The sequence below is a fragment of the Otolemur garnettii genome, unplaced genomic scaffold (genome assembly GCF_000181295.1).
Source record: "Otolemur garnettii isolate 467f Iridium unplaced genomic scaffold, OtoGar3 scaffold00245, whole genome shotgun sequence".
NCBI lineage: Eukaryota > Metazoa > Chordata > Mammalia > Primates > Galagidae > Otolemur > Otolemur garnettii.
Genome location: NW_003852640.1, coordinates 1078973 through 1092564, shown reverse-complemented (window position 1 = coordinate 1092564; position 13592 = coordinate 1078973). Strand labels below are relative to the sequence as shown.

The 13592-nt window shown below is 60.9% G+C and overlaps 1 protein-coding gene across 5 annotated transcripts in view; it reads right to left on the bottom strand.

Annotated features, from left to right (window-relative positions):
- Window positions 1–12522, bottom strand: part of SCRIB (scribbled planar cell polarity protein) — a 20290-nt gene extending 7768 nt beyond the window's left edge. For 4 of the 5 annotated variants that reach the window (XM_012813059.2, XM_012813060.2, XM_003802305.3 and 1 more), the window contains exons 1-24: window positions 12312–12522; window positions 11144–11261; window positions 10961–11039; window positions 10777–10866; window positions 10626–10682; window positions 10487–10550; window positions 10312–10386; window positions 10098–10242; window positions 9535–9653; window positions 8592–8791; window positions 8352–8518; window positions 8127–8257; window positions 7909–8034; window positions 7025–7192; window positions 6118–6522; window positions 5175–5237; window positions 4474–4563; window positions 3896–3973; window positions 2845–3168; window positions 2667–2747; window positions 2356–2589; window positions 1850–1960; window positions 1451–1744; window positions 1172–1360 (exon numbers count right to left, since the gene is read on the bottom strand). In XM_012813059.2, coding sequence (XP_012668513.1) covers window positions 1172–1360; window positions 1451–1744; window positions 1850–1960; window positions 2356–2589; window positions 2667–2747; window positions 2845–3168; window positions 3896–3973; window positions 4474–4563; window positions 5175–5237; window positions 6118–6522; window positions 7025–7192; window positions 7909–8034; window positions 8127–8257; window positions 8352–8518; window positions 8592–8791; window positions 9535–9653; window positions 10098–10242; window positions 10312–10386; window positions 10487–10550; window positions 10626–10682; window positions 10777–10866; window positions 10961–11039; window positions 11144–11261; window positions 12312–12470 — 3567 coding nt within the window. In that variant the 5' untranslated portion in view covers window positions 12471–12522. The remainder of the gene's footprint in view (window positions 1–1171; window positions 1361–1450; window positions 1745–1849; window positions 1961–2355; window positions 2590–2666; window positions 2748–2844; window positions 3169–3895; window positions 3974–4473; window positions 4564–5174; window positions 5238–6117; window positions 6523–7024; window positions 7193–7908; window positions 8035–8126; window positions 8258–8351; window positions 8519–8591; window positions 8792–9534; window positions 9654–10097; window positions 10243–10311; window positions 10387–10486; window positions 10551–10625; window positions 10683–10776; window positions 10867–10960; window positions 11040–11143; window positions 11262–12311) is intronic. The other variant, XM_023508385.1, reaches the window with a different exon arrangement.
- Between the last annotated feature and the right edge of the window lie 1070 nt (window positions 12523–13592).

The following is a 13592-nucleotide window of genomic DNA, read 5'->3' as shown; positions in this document are numbered from 1 at the left end:
GAGGCAGGAGACTCGCTTGAGCCCAGGAGTTGGAGGTTGCTGTGAGTGTGATGCCATGGCACTCTACCCAGGGGGATAGCCTGAGGCTCCGTCTCAAAAAAAAAAAAAAATTTAGTTTTGTAACTCAAAAGACACCATCTTAAAATGGAAAAGTGACATAGGGAAAAAAAACCTGTCCCACAGAACAAAAGATGACCACTCAGGCCCTATTTGATGGGAAATCAGCACCTATGCCATAAAGGCAATGAGCGTCATGAGAGGGGAGGCAGATACTTCCTGATAGGCAGAGGAAGGGCTCGGCTACAGGCTCCTACCCCTGCTGCCAGGGGGCCCCACCTGCCAGACACAGCTAAGAACAATACAATGCCCAGGGAGTGGGGGGAGACTCAGAAATGGTACCAGCTTTGTCCAAGACAGCAGAAGCCTTGCTCTGTGCTGGCAGGGAACAGTGACCCAGCTACTCACATCTTGGGTACAGGACACCCTCTGAGTGGAGCAGTGGCCACTGTAAGTGAAGAGCCCTAAGAACCCTGTTTGGGCAAATGGACAGTAATGAGGGCTGGATATGGCAGAGGGACAAGACAGAGGGATTGGGACAAGTGAGCCTGGGGCTAGAGGCTGCATGGGACTGGCTTCTGCTTTGGGGGCCAGAGAGTGAAGGAAAGGCATAGACATTACATCTGAGAACTGTCTGCTGGGGCCACTGGAGAGGCACCCCACGACCAGGACAAGCTGGAAAAACAGGATGCCACCAGGGTGCAGAACACCACCCCTGTGCACCTCTGTAGGCTGAGTCCCGAGTAGTCTCAGCCTGGCCAGTGGGCTCTGGGCAGGGGTCCGAGTCATCCCCAGCTCACCTGCAGGCCAGAGGCCCCACCTTTTCTCTTAGAAGCACATCTTGCTGGCCCTGAACAAGCCCCATCTGCTCATGTACCTTGTCCTACCCAGGCCAGGGCCTCCAGGCAGCCTGATGCCCAGGGCTCAGGAGGAAGTGGCTGCACGGCCCCAGCCCCTGCTCCCACTGCCACCCAGGGCTGCCTCAGGTCACTAACCACTTTCCAGATGCAGATGGCTGGAAAGGATCTATTGCCCAGCCACCTGGGGGTCAGCCCATCACAATACTTGGGGGCTGTACTAAGGGCAGGATCTGGTCTGGGGGTGGGGCACTGACCTCCAGGGCTGAGGTGGTATTGGTGTCGAAGCCGTCACAGACTAGCACGGTCAGCGTATCACCCACGCTGCGTAGCAGCTGCACAGCCTCACCATGTGTCAGGCCCAGCAGGCTCTGCTGGTTCACTTCCAGTAGCCGCAGCCCCACACGCAGCCGGCCGTCGCGCCCAGCTGCCCCCATGGGACTCACCTGTGGGAAGACCCAGAGTGGGCAAGGCCAGGCTGCTGGGGAAGACCTGTGGGAGTAGGGGCTCAGGGCCAGCCCAGGCAGGGCCCTCACCTTGGAGATGAAGATACCTTCATCGGTGGGGTCACAGGGGTTCCCTGCATGGCCCTTGGCACCCCCACGGATGCTGATGCCCAGCTTCTCCCCTGGGGCCTTCTGAATGCAGAGCTCCCGCATGCCTGGCGGTGGAGGGTCTCTCCGCACCAGCAGGGACAGCTCCAAGCAGGGCTGGAGCAGGGCACTGACTGCCTCCTGGTGTGTGGCCTCTCGCACGTCCTGCCCATTCACTGCCAGGATGCGGTCCCCAACCCGCAGGCCACTGCGAGCAGCTAGACCCCGCGGGAGCACCTATTTGGGAGGGAAAGAGGACAGTGTCTGGTGGGCTGGGGCTGTACTGACCCATGCCCGAGACTGTCCTCTTTGCACAGAGCTGCCCAGTTGGGCCTACTCTACCTTGGAGATGAACACACCAGGCTCCTGGACACCAAACGGGTGGCTGGAGTGGTCAGAGCCCCCGACAATGCTAAGCCCCAGTGGGCCCCCCGCTCTTGGCAGACAGACCTCCTGGAGACAAGAGCTAGGCCTCAGTCAGGGCAGAGAAGGGGATACAAGGGAGGAAGGTGATTACTGGCACACTCCCCAGAGCACAGCAGGATCCTCGGGGCAGCACGGCCTCTGTTCCCCTCTGCCCACAGGTATGGCCTTGCAGTATGTAGGGGTGTGTGGAGTGGCCCAGTGTGTCTGTGGGGTCCCCTGCGGGGGCTCTTATTGGCCACCTCAGAGTGGCTAACATGGGTGCTAACAGGGAGGCCATGCTGGGGGATGTGGGAGACCACACCAAGCAGGCTGTATTCAAACCCCAGTCTCAGAGGGCCCATGTGGAAAGGGCATACACCAGGGAGGCCATGGGGGTCCTGGAGAGTCATAGCTCCACACTTGGATGAAGGTGGGTGTCTCACCTCCACTGGGTATGGCCCTTCCAGTGCAGTTGCTAGCAGGCTGGGGGCCAGCCTGGGCAGTGCAGGCTCCCCAGGAGTGGCTGCAGTGGGGGACAAGCCAGACTGTGACACAGGGCTGGGAGGAAGGGGCCCCCCATTCTCGCGCTCCAACAGTAGGGCGATGGTCGGGGAGGCAGCAGTCAGCAGAGAGACAGCATGGTCATGCCGGGCTTCAGTCACGTCCACTCCATTGATCTGTGAGGATACCCAGGATCAGGGAAGCCGAGGAGTGGATGGGTCAGAAGGCACCAGCCAGCCCCCTGCAAACTCACCGAGAGGACGCGATCGCCAACCTGCAGTGTGCCTGCCCGGTGGGCAGCACCTCCCTCAGCAATGCGGGAGATGAAGATGCCCTGCAGAGAAGAAGGGAGCAGAGCCCCAGCCACTAGTGAGTTTGGTGTGGACACCATGGGCAGCTCCAACTCCCGGCTCTGGGCCCCCATGCTTTACCCCGTCGCCAGCCCGGTAGGGTGTAGAGCCTTTCCCGCCAGCAATGCTGAAGCCTAGCCCCTTCTCACTGCGCACGAGGCAGGCCACGTGCCGCTGGCGGAGGGGCCCAGTGGTGTCTGGCTGGAGCAGGGGCAGGCGCACTGCTCCTCCCCGCCTCTCTCGGGGACTATAGTCGTCTTCAGGTCGCAGAGGTGTGATGGTGACTGCATTCTCAGGCTCCACCATGCGCTCCCGCCACACGCGCATCTGTACAGCAGTGCCAGCCCCCCGGAGCGCCTCCACTGCCTCATGGTGTTCAGCGTCCTGCAAGGCCACACCATTCACCTGTGGGCAGTGGGGAACAGAGGCCATGCTGTACATCAGGATCAAGCCACAGCCACCCTGACAGCCAAGTGCTGCCCCCTCCATGGACAGGGAGTCTGAGGTCCAGGGCAAGGTGCCTGAGCTTGGAGCATCCCATGGGATCCTGGTGGGTGCTGTGCTCTTCTCCCCAGCCAGGTCCCAGAAACCCCTGTATGCAGCCTGAGGGTCAGGACACAGGTTGGCCACAAGAGGCAGGCAGACACCTCTGCAGCCAGTCCGCACCTATGGCCCCCTCGTGCTGCACCTGAGCCATCCAATGGAGAGCACCTGAGGTCACTAGGTTCCGAACTCCCACCCCTACCTTGACCATCCAGGGACAGGAGTTTCGATGCAAAGATCAGGGCAAGGCCTAAGCCAGAGAACATGACCATGCAACATCGGAAAACACCATTCTGGCTAGGGCCCCAGGCCTGCCCTCACATGGCCTCCTGGGAGCTCCCCACACCCCTGTACAGACTGGACAGCCCCTGCCCAGGAGGGGTCTGGTCACCTTCCTGGTCTGCCCCAGAATAGTCCCCCCCAGACAGGACTGTGCTCCTGGAGCAGCCAGGTCCCTCCCCCAGTGGCTTCCAGGGCCTTACCCTGGGGATGGGGTCTGAGCTTGGGGCCAGCCTGAGGGAGGCAGCTCAACACCCCAACAGTGGACCACATGCACTTCCAGGGGCTTAGCTACTACGTGATGACTCACCTCGAGGAGCTTGTCGCCCACTCGGACCCCAGCGCGGGCTGCAGGGCCCTCCTCAGACACCCGGGAGATGAAGATGCCCTGGAAAGTGGCAGAGCCTGGGCCCTTGGCCTCAGCCCCTCTGGGAGGGGCCAGCTGTGGCCATGAAAGGCCCAGATACCCCAAGTAGGGAGATGGCATGGGGAGGGGACAGTGGGCCAGGCACAGGCTATTGTGGGGTCCTAAGAGCCAGGCAGATGGAAGGTGCAGATCAACCCAAGAGAAGGCTGCACGGAGAACATAGACATGATGGACATGACACCCTCTGGCTGTTCTCAGGCCTCACAGCACCGCGAGAGCGCACCTGTGGGCTGCCTTGGTTTTTCTAACCATCAAGTCCTTGAGACTGACCCCCATGTCCAGCAATGTCCAAAAACATGGGTATTCTGATGGCTGGGGGCCTAAGGGCAAGTGATGCACCCAGAAAAAGTGAGCTGTAAGTCCAAAGTGAGAAGTAGGTGACACAGAAGAGGTGGAGCTGAGGGAGGCAGGTGGGGCAGGGAAGGGCCCACAGGAGCCTGGACCCAGTAGCAGCTGCTCACCTCATCATCCCCCTTGTAGGGTGTGGAACCCCTGCCCCCTGCGATGCTGATGCCCAAGCCCCCAGTCTGCCGCACAATGGTCAGGTTCAGCTGGGAACAGAATGGATACAACATGTCTGGGAGGGCCAGGACAGGCAGGGGGCTGCCTGGGTGCCCAGCAGGAAGTGGCCAGAGCTGCCGATGGCTACCTGCAGCTCTTCCTTGAGCAGGTGCACTGGGTCCTGAGCCATGCCCACAGACAGCATGGCACAGGGCAGCTAGAGAAGGGCCGGAAAGCTCAGCAGGCATATGCTGCCACAGAACAGTGTGATGTGTCCAGGGCTTGCTGCCTCTGGGTGACAGAGTTCTGAGGCCTCACTGCCTGCCCTCCGGACAGTGAGGGCTGATTCTAATTCTCCAGAATCGATGGTCTCAAGGTTCACAGAGCCATCATAGGTGGGGAAATGGAAAAAGCCCAGCACCGCCACTTGGCCCTACTGGGATGAACTGCCCTGGGGCTGAGCTGTGCTTACCCACCAAGACCAGCAGGCCCCATGGGACTATGCCCTAGGACCAAGGTCTGTGGGGGCTGCTGGGAACTCTTCTGGGAGGGGGTCTGCATTCAGGCGGTGGGGGTAGGGAAAGGCAAGAGCCTGCAGCCCAGGAAGCAAGGCTGGCAGTGACCAAGGGCCAGAGCGCGAGCAGCAGCGAGCAGTACAGACCTCTTCCTCCTCAATGCGGGCAGGCTCTATCAGCAGATTATTGGCCTGGTCAAACGACACCCCCTGTTAGGACAGGACCAGCGAGGCATGCAGGTTAGCCACCGCCAGGGGCCACCACCACCACCTTGCCCAGCCCCCACCATAAGCAGAAAGGACAGAAGAAAGGCCACACCAAGCTCCCGCGATGAGCGCTCCCCAGGACCTGGCGCTATCCCTGCATGGTGCCTCCTGTCCTGGAAGCCGTGCGGGGGACGCTCTAGGGCAGAGATGAGCCCAGGCCTGGCTGTTCTGCCATCATTCTGTTCTTTGGGTTAGGGAATAGTGAGGAGCAGGGAGTAGGGGGCCTGGAGCAGCCCAGGCTTCCCCTGGCACCTGAGCATGCCTTGTGAGCAGGCAAGACCCTTTGTGAGCTGTTGAGAGCAAGCCTGAGGATCAGGGAGGGCCATGCTAGTGCCCTGTGGGTCTGCCGGAGCATCCAGAAGGCCTGACAAGGCAGAAGGACCAGGCCTGCCGCCAAACCCCCAGGAAAAGGCCACAAGGCCAGCTGAGGGGCCTCAAGCCCAGAGTCAGTGCCCAACGCAGAAGGGTCCTGAGAGTCAGCAGCCCCAGGCCCTACACACCCACGGCCCTGCTGAGCTGCCTAAGTCCACAGGCAAGTCAGGCAAATGCTACCCACAAAGCTGCCAGGAGTGTGGACTGATGCCGACACCAGGGCCTGGGGGAGCACGTCGGGGCACCACTGCCTACCACTGCCTACCACTGCCTACCATGGCATGCACATGCCCACCACCTCCAGGCAGCCAGGGGTCAGTGGGCCCAGGCCTGACTTAAGGGCTCAGTCAGTGGCAGGCCTGGGCTGGTCTCTGGCCTCAACGTGCCACAGCCCTAACGCCCCATGAGGGCAGGAGAGCCTGGGTCAGGGGAGGGCGCGGATGGGACCCACCTTGACAGAGGGCGCGGAGGCCATGGCCTCCTCCTCATCTTCCTCAGTGGTAGCCTCGCCCTCCTCCTCCTCAGCCTTCTCTTCCTCCTCCGCTTCCTCTACCCTGTCTTCTTCCTCCTCCTCTTCTTCCTGGGCCTGAGGGGCCCAAGATGTGTGGGGGCCATTGTGCCAGCCCCGAGGTGCTGTGGGATGCTCCCCGTCCAGCTGCTTCCCCTGCAGCAGGGCCACGACTGCTTCGGGCTGGGGCAGCCTGGCAACCTTGAAGTGCTTCTTGTAGTGTGGCGTGTCCTTACGTATGAGCCGCTGCCTCCCACCCGGCGGGGCCCAGGGTGCCTGCAATCGCCCCTCCTGGCCATCTCCGTCATCCCCAGGCAGCAGTGTGTCCTCTGCGAAGTGCACTGTGGGCTACATGGCATGAAAGTGAGGGCGAGTGTGGCCCTGGCCCCATCCTCCCGCCCCGTCACAGGCACCAGGCCGTATGGCCAAGTGTCCACATTGGCCCAGGGAAACCCTGCTGAATAGGACTAGTGATAAACAGAGGCTTTCAAAGGCTCCCTGCTGGATGACAAGGACTCAGGACAAGTGCCCAGTGAGGGGCACACACGGGCTCAGCTCTGAGAAGGCCAGGTGGACACATGGCACCTAGGTAGAGACACAGGGACCACCAGGGCCTGATGCTGAGGACCACCATGTGGTCAGAAGAGTCCAGGGTGGGGCAGTGGCATGTACAATTGGGGTCAGTGACCATGGAGCGTCTGGCACCTCTCCAAGGTCCGTCCTGCGGCACAGCCCCTACATATCCACCATGGCCCAGTTGCCACCCACACTGAGACTAGCCCCAGCTGTGTACCTGTCCTTGGGCCAGGCCCCACCACAGCCCGCCTGCCCCTCCCCTGCTGTTGCTCACCTCCTCATAGTCCTCCTCGGTGCTTTCCTCCTGGTCAGCCAGCATGGCCTCCTGGTGGCTCAGCCCTGGAAGCTCAGCCCCCGGGCTTGTGGGCTCGCCCGTGGAGGCTGTGCTGATAGATGGCTGGGAGCCTCCGCTCAGGCCAGACTCGGTACTCAGCCTCTTGCCCTGTGGCAGGCGGTGGCATCAAGCTGCACAGAGCTCGCCCCCATACGCATCCTTCCCGGGCTTCCCACCACCCCTGCCACAGCATGGTGACAGGCGCACCCTCTCATGGCCATTCCCTGTCCCATCTCCAGTGGAACTACTCCATAGCTGTGGGCACAGAGGGTCCTTAAGAAAGCCTGTTTCCAAGAGTGCAAGAACGAGGACCATGCCAGTTCCCAGGAAAAGGCCTGCCCAACTTGAGCCCTCTCCTCAGACTGGTGGTGGCCCTGCCCAGCCCAACATGCCCCCTGTCCGGCCCTGGCCACTGGTCCTGTTGCAATGCGGGGCAATGATGTTAGAAGCTTTCCAGTGAGCAGACTCAAGTTTGCCGCAACACCAAACCCTTCCCCTGCCAGCCACATAGGCTCCTGGGGAAAATGCCAGAGGCCCTGCCCACAGGGCCAAACTGCCCTACTTTGTGCCACTAGGGCTCACCAAGTGCCTGCCTCCAATCTGAGCCCCCGCTGCCCTGAGCCCCACAGAGTTACACTATGTCCCATCACTGGTACTCCTCTCCAGTTCACCTTGTAGCTACCTGCCTGTTCCTACAATCTCCCTGGTAGCCCATCCCCTCCCCCTTTCCTGTGCTGCCCCAGCATCCCCTGCCCCATGCCCAGATGGATACCAGGCTCCCTAAAGGGGAGTGGGGCTCCAGGCTGCCAAGGCTTCTCGCTCACCTCCTCTGGGGGTGGGGGTGGCCCAGGCTCTGGCTTGCCAGGGCAGGCCTCGCTCCGACGCCCCTCGACACTCTTCTTCATCACCTTGAGCTCACTGGGGTGAGGTGTGGCCCTGCGCTGTAGGCCCTGCACAGGGGATAGGGATGAGGAACAGAACAGGGTAGGGGTCAGGTGGGAGGGGTGCAACTATGCCGCCCAGAGTCCCCACCCTCCCATACCTGTTTCTCAGCAGCTGCCTCCTCGGCATCCTCGTCGCCAGTGGGGGCCTCTAGGAACTGGATGACACTGACACGGCTTGGAAGGGTGTCGCTCCAGCTCTCAGAGGGGCTCCCCTGCTGCCCCAGGTCCTCTGCAGGAGGTGCGTGTCAGTGGCCCAGGTGGCCTCCTGGCCTCACCTGAAGATGCCCACCCCAGGTCAAGGCTGCCAGTCACCAGCAACCTACCAAGGCAGGGCAGGGGCTGCTGAGGCAGCAGGTAGCAGGTGAGCACCTTCTCGCCTGTCTGAGCATCATCCTCGGTCTGGAACCGGAGCATAGGCTGCGCCTGGTTCTCTGCCAACCACAGCGCCTTGAGGTTGAGGTGGGTGAGCGCAAACGGCAAACTCCGCAGCCTGGAGGGCCAGTGGGCATAGTCAGTGTGTGCCAGGGACACACCAGGTCTGCAGGGGCTGGGCAGGCACTCACCGGTTCCCAGCCACATCTAGCACATGCAGCTCTGCTGTGTGGGCCAGCTCTGGTGGCAGGACAGCCAGGCGGTTGTCCCTCAAGGACAACACGCTGAGTGCCACACAGCCCCCAATCTCAGGCGGCAGCACTTCTAGGTGGTTCCGATCAACGTTGAGGTTGGTCAGCTTGGTCAGCTTCCCCAGAGAGTGGGGCAGGGCCTGGCCAGGGGAAGTCAGAAGTTGGGAGAAGCCACCAGGGGTTGGGGGAGGGAGGGGAGAAGCCTGGGGGCAGATGAGAGGATAGACACAATGGACCAACTCTAGTCAGAGTCCCTAAAGCCCTTGAGATCTAAGAGCTGGACCTGTGTCCACGCCCAAAGCACCGGTCAGGACACGACCCCTGACCCTGTAAGCCCTGGCTCTGCCCCAGTGGTTCTCTGGCTTTGACCTGCCGGGGCTGTGTCATGACTCTGACACCCCAGCTGGCTTTTGCCTCTATTCACCCCTCAGTCTCTAGGGCTTAGCCTGCCACCATCCCCTGGGCCCCACAGGTGGGGCTCCCCTTCTCTCTCCTTGACAGGGCACCTCCTGTAAACACCGTGCCCACAGAGAGGTCCTGGCTCCTCAACCTAGGGACAGGATCCCCACCGCTCCCACCCTGTCTCCATGGCCTCAGCTTTGCCTCCTCCCCTGACTCATCCTCTACTGCGTGCAAATCCACTCTCTTTCCTGCATTCTTCCCAGTATCAGAAAAAAGAGCCCAAGTTGTCCACACCAAACAGCAATAATTCCTGCCCTGGCCCTGCCAGTCCTGCCCCACTGTGTCCCCTGCCAGCACATTTCCTCCCCTGTGCCCTTCCCGAGTGGCTCCCAGGAGCTAGGCCACCACCAGCATCCCCTACAATGTGCCCCCCCAGCAGGTGCCAAGCTAACTCTGAAAGCACCTCCCTGCCAGGCCCCACCGTGAGCAGGTTCTCCGTGAGGATCAGCTCAGAGAGGTTCTCACAGTCCCCGATGGCCTCAGGTACCTCGCAGAGCCGGTTCTGGTCCACCTTCAAGATGGACAGCTGCTTCAGTTGACCTAGTATCAGGAGACATGGCACTACAGCTGAGTGGAGCCGAGGGATCACCTGAGTGCCCAATCTCCCTTCCAATAGCCAACAGGCTGTCGGGGTAGCCAGAGCCCACCCTGTGCCCCACAACTGTCACTTCTTCTGGATAACCCCAGGAACGTCTGACCTGCTCTTCTTACTCTCTCTGCAAACCTAACTGGGCCCTACCTACTCCATTTCCCTGAAGAAACACACTGGACTCCCCAACGGGTTTTACTCACCCATAGACACTGCTCTCTAACAGGCTCATGCCCACTCAGACCTTGGCCTCCTCAGGGGCCTGCCTCAAAGCTTTCCTCTAGCACCTTGGTTGACATCATGCAGAGCATCCCCAAGGGGTTTTCCAGGCTCCTATGCTCCTTCTTGGGGCCTGGTTGTGTGTGCCCCGCCCCACAGCCCTCTGCATCACTAACCAATGCCATCTGGCAGCCGCTGCAGCAGGTTCTGAGAGAGCAGCAGGTCAGTGAGCAGCACCAGTCCGCCCAGCTCTGCGGGCAGCTCTTCCAGCCGGTTCTCCGACACATCAAGGCACACTAGGCGCCGCAGGTTCCCCAGCTCCTAAGGGCAGGACAGGATCAGAGAAGGGACAGGCAGCAGGTGGAAGGAGGACTGGTCACCCTCACTCACCGGGGGCAGTGCTGACAGCTGGTTCCGGTCCAGCCACAGCTCCCGAAGGTTGGGCAGAGCCCCTAGAGTGTCAGGCTGCAAGAAGGGATGAGGAGGTGTTCAGTGGGGATGGTCCTGCTCTGCCTGGCTCTGCCCCCACCCCACCTACAAGCCCCCCCACCCCGACTCCCCGCACCAGCACTTCCAGATCATTGCCTCCCAGATCCAGCTGTTCCAGCTTGACCAGAAACGACAGGGACCTGCAGAGGACACAGAGCTGTATAGTGTGGCCACGTGGCCGGGCCCCAGGCTGCAGCTCCACCCAGCACACTCACGCAGGCAGGGACTTGAGCAGGTTCTCCCGGAGCTCCAGGGTCACTAGGTTGGCGAGGCTGAAAGACAGACCAGGAACCAACATGAGAGCAAGGCAGGGGCAGGACCAACTCAAGCCCTTCCCTGCCCATTCCACCCCAGAAAGACACTCACTTGCCCACATCCCCAGGAAGTGCCTGCAGGGACACATCATTCAGGGCCAGGTGAGCCAAGCTGCGCAGCTGAGTAAAGCCATCAGGGAGCCTGTGCAGGAGGAAGCAGAGGACCTGACACTTCCAGGCCAAGGCTGCAGGACCTCCACAGCCTGCTACAGTCCCTTGCCGTGCCTGCTACCCACCTAGAAAGGGGGTTCCCGCTGAAGTCTGCAATCTCCAAAGCCTTGCAAAACTTGATGCTCTCAGGTATCTCAGGGATGTCTGTAACAGATAACCACTCTAGAAAGATGCTTGTGGCCTCCAGGAGGTCCACAGTCCCACCAGCTGTGCCCCAGGCTCCATCCCGCCTCCACCCAGGCTCCCACCATTCCGGGACACATCCAGCTCCACCAGCTGCATGAAGTTAGCCACCTCAGGAGGCAACCGCTGGATCTCGTTGTCACTCAGGCCCAACTTTCTCAGGTTCAGTAGCCGGAAGAAGGGCTGCAGGCAGGGTCAAGGGAGAGGGGACAGGCTCTGTAGCAGGGGTTCCTATAGAACCGAGAAGAGCTCCTGGACACACAGACTCATAGTCATGGTCCTTGGGCCTCTGCCTGCTCCAGATCACATCAGGTCCTGGAATCCAGCTGTGACAATGCTGTTTGCAATGCGGGAAGCACACAGCAGACACACTTGCTGTACCCACTCCCAACCTGTTATCTCATCCAGGCCTCTTGTCATGTTGTATGGGAGAAACTGCTTCCTGGGACCAGACAGGGCATCCCCTACCCTACAGTCAACTCAAGACTCCACCCATGCTGGCTCCTGCTTCCACACCCCAGCAAGGAGCCTGGCCTGAGCCCAAGATGAGGATTCAGCAAACAATCCTCAAATAACCAGTAACATAAAAAGCAAAGTACCACAGATGCATGTGGGGCCATGTGCAAGAAAAAACATGGCACTTGCAGATGACCCTGGTAGACGAGCTGTCAGCTAGGACTACTTAAGGTCACAGCCTTTGTGGTACATAGACCCTGCACACCAGAGCACTAGCACTCCACCTCCAGAAAAGGAAAACCAACTGATCAGAAAGAACAAGAGTGCAGAGAAGCAGAGGCAGAGCAAGCCTCACAAGGCTGGGCGCCTCACAGGGCTGGACGCCTCAGGTGGGCTCCACATACCACCCTGCACCCAAGAAGTAAGAGAGAGAAGCCCAGGGAGGAGGCCAGGGCAGCCCAGCAAGCAACGTCCGCCAGCCACCACCTTCCGCCCTGATCCCTCCACCTCCACGAACCCTCCCCTCACAGGTCTCACTCTGACGCTCCACTTCTGGGCTCAGGGACCACCCCTGCCCCAGGCAGGCAACTGATGACCGCTGCCACTTGGTGCCAGCCCAGTCGTATGGGGGTAGGGTGGAGCTGGCCAGGGTGGGGCTCTGGCCAGTGGAAACTAGTAGGGCCGGCTGCAGGCTGCGTGGCTAGCAGACAGACTCTGCCGATCTGGAGACTGAGGGCTAGGCCGCGCCGTCGAGGCGCAGGTGCGGCGGCCGCTCACCTTGGGCAGCTCACGCAGCTGGTTGGCGTCGAGCAGCAGCTCTTCCAGGCTGCGGCTGTAGCGGTAGATCTCCTCGGGCACGGCCTGCAGCGAGCAGTGGCGCTTGTCCACCGACTCCACGTGCCGGTTGCAGCGCCACAGAGGGATGCACTTGAGCATGGTGTGGGCTGGCGGGCGCGGGTTCAGGCGGCAGCGCTCGGCGGGCTCGGGGCTGGGGTCCCCATTCTGCCCGCGCCCGCCCTCCGCGCCTGCGCCTGCGCGCCGCGCCCGGCGGGTTGGGGCGGGCTGGGCGCCTCGGGCTGGGGGCGGGGAAACCCGGAACCGCAGCGCGGGGTCGAGGGGGCCTCGGCCTGCGCGGGCCGGCGAGGGGTGCCCGAGATGGCGAGGGTGAGTGACCCGCGTCGGCGGGCCCGGCAGCTGGGACGTGCCATCTGTGGGAGGGACGCGGGCCTGGGGCGTGCGGGGGAATAGGGGCTCTGGGTGGCGGGAGACCGGAGGAGGGGAGGTGGGCGAAGAGCGAGGTCAGGCGACGAGGCTGAACGAACTGAAATACAGGACGCCCAGTGAAGTTTCCATCTCACATAAAACACGAGTATTGTTTTACTGCTGTCCCATGAAGTGCCTGGGACGGGAAGAGCCGGCAGGACGCAGCCTTCGCCGAGACCGGCGCCCCCTCCAGGCGTGCGGTCCGGGCCGAACGCGCCGCACGCGGAGCCTGAACCCTGGAGCCTCCCCAGGACGTCTCGAAAGCAGTCAGTTCTCTCTTTGGCCTTTCTGCGTCCTGTGAAGCCAGCTGCTTCCACAGTGGAACGGTGTGTCGAATCTTTTCCGCATTTTAATTTTTAATAAAATACACAAAAATTACAGAAAGTCTGGAACATGGGGAAAAATATTTAAAAATTACAGAAGCATGGCCAGCCCGGTGGCTCAGGCGTGTAATCCCAGCACTGAGGGAGGCCGAGGCGGGTAGGTTTCCTGAGCGCTGGGGTTGATGACCAGCTTGAGCAAGAGTGAGACCCTGTCTTTACTAAAAATAGCCGGGCGTTATGGCCGATGCCTGTAGTCCTAGCTACTTGGGAGGCTGAGGCAAGAGGATCGCTTGAGCCCAAGAGTTGGAGGTTGCTGTGAGCTGTGAGCCACCACGGCACTCTACCGAGGATCACAAAGTGAGACTCTGTATCAAAAAAAAAAAAAAAGAAAAATGGAAACAATCTCACAACCCTCACCTACTTATTACTATTTTAGGCATTTTCTCATCTAAAACTAATGTATACATACTTT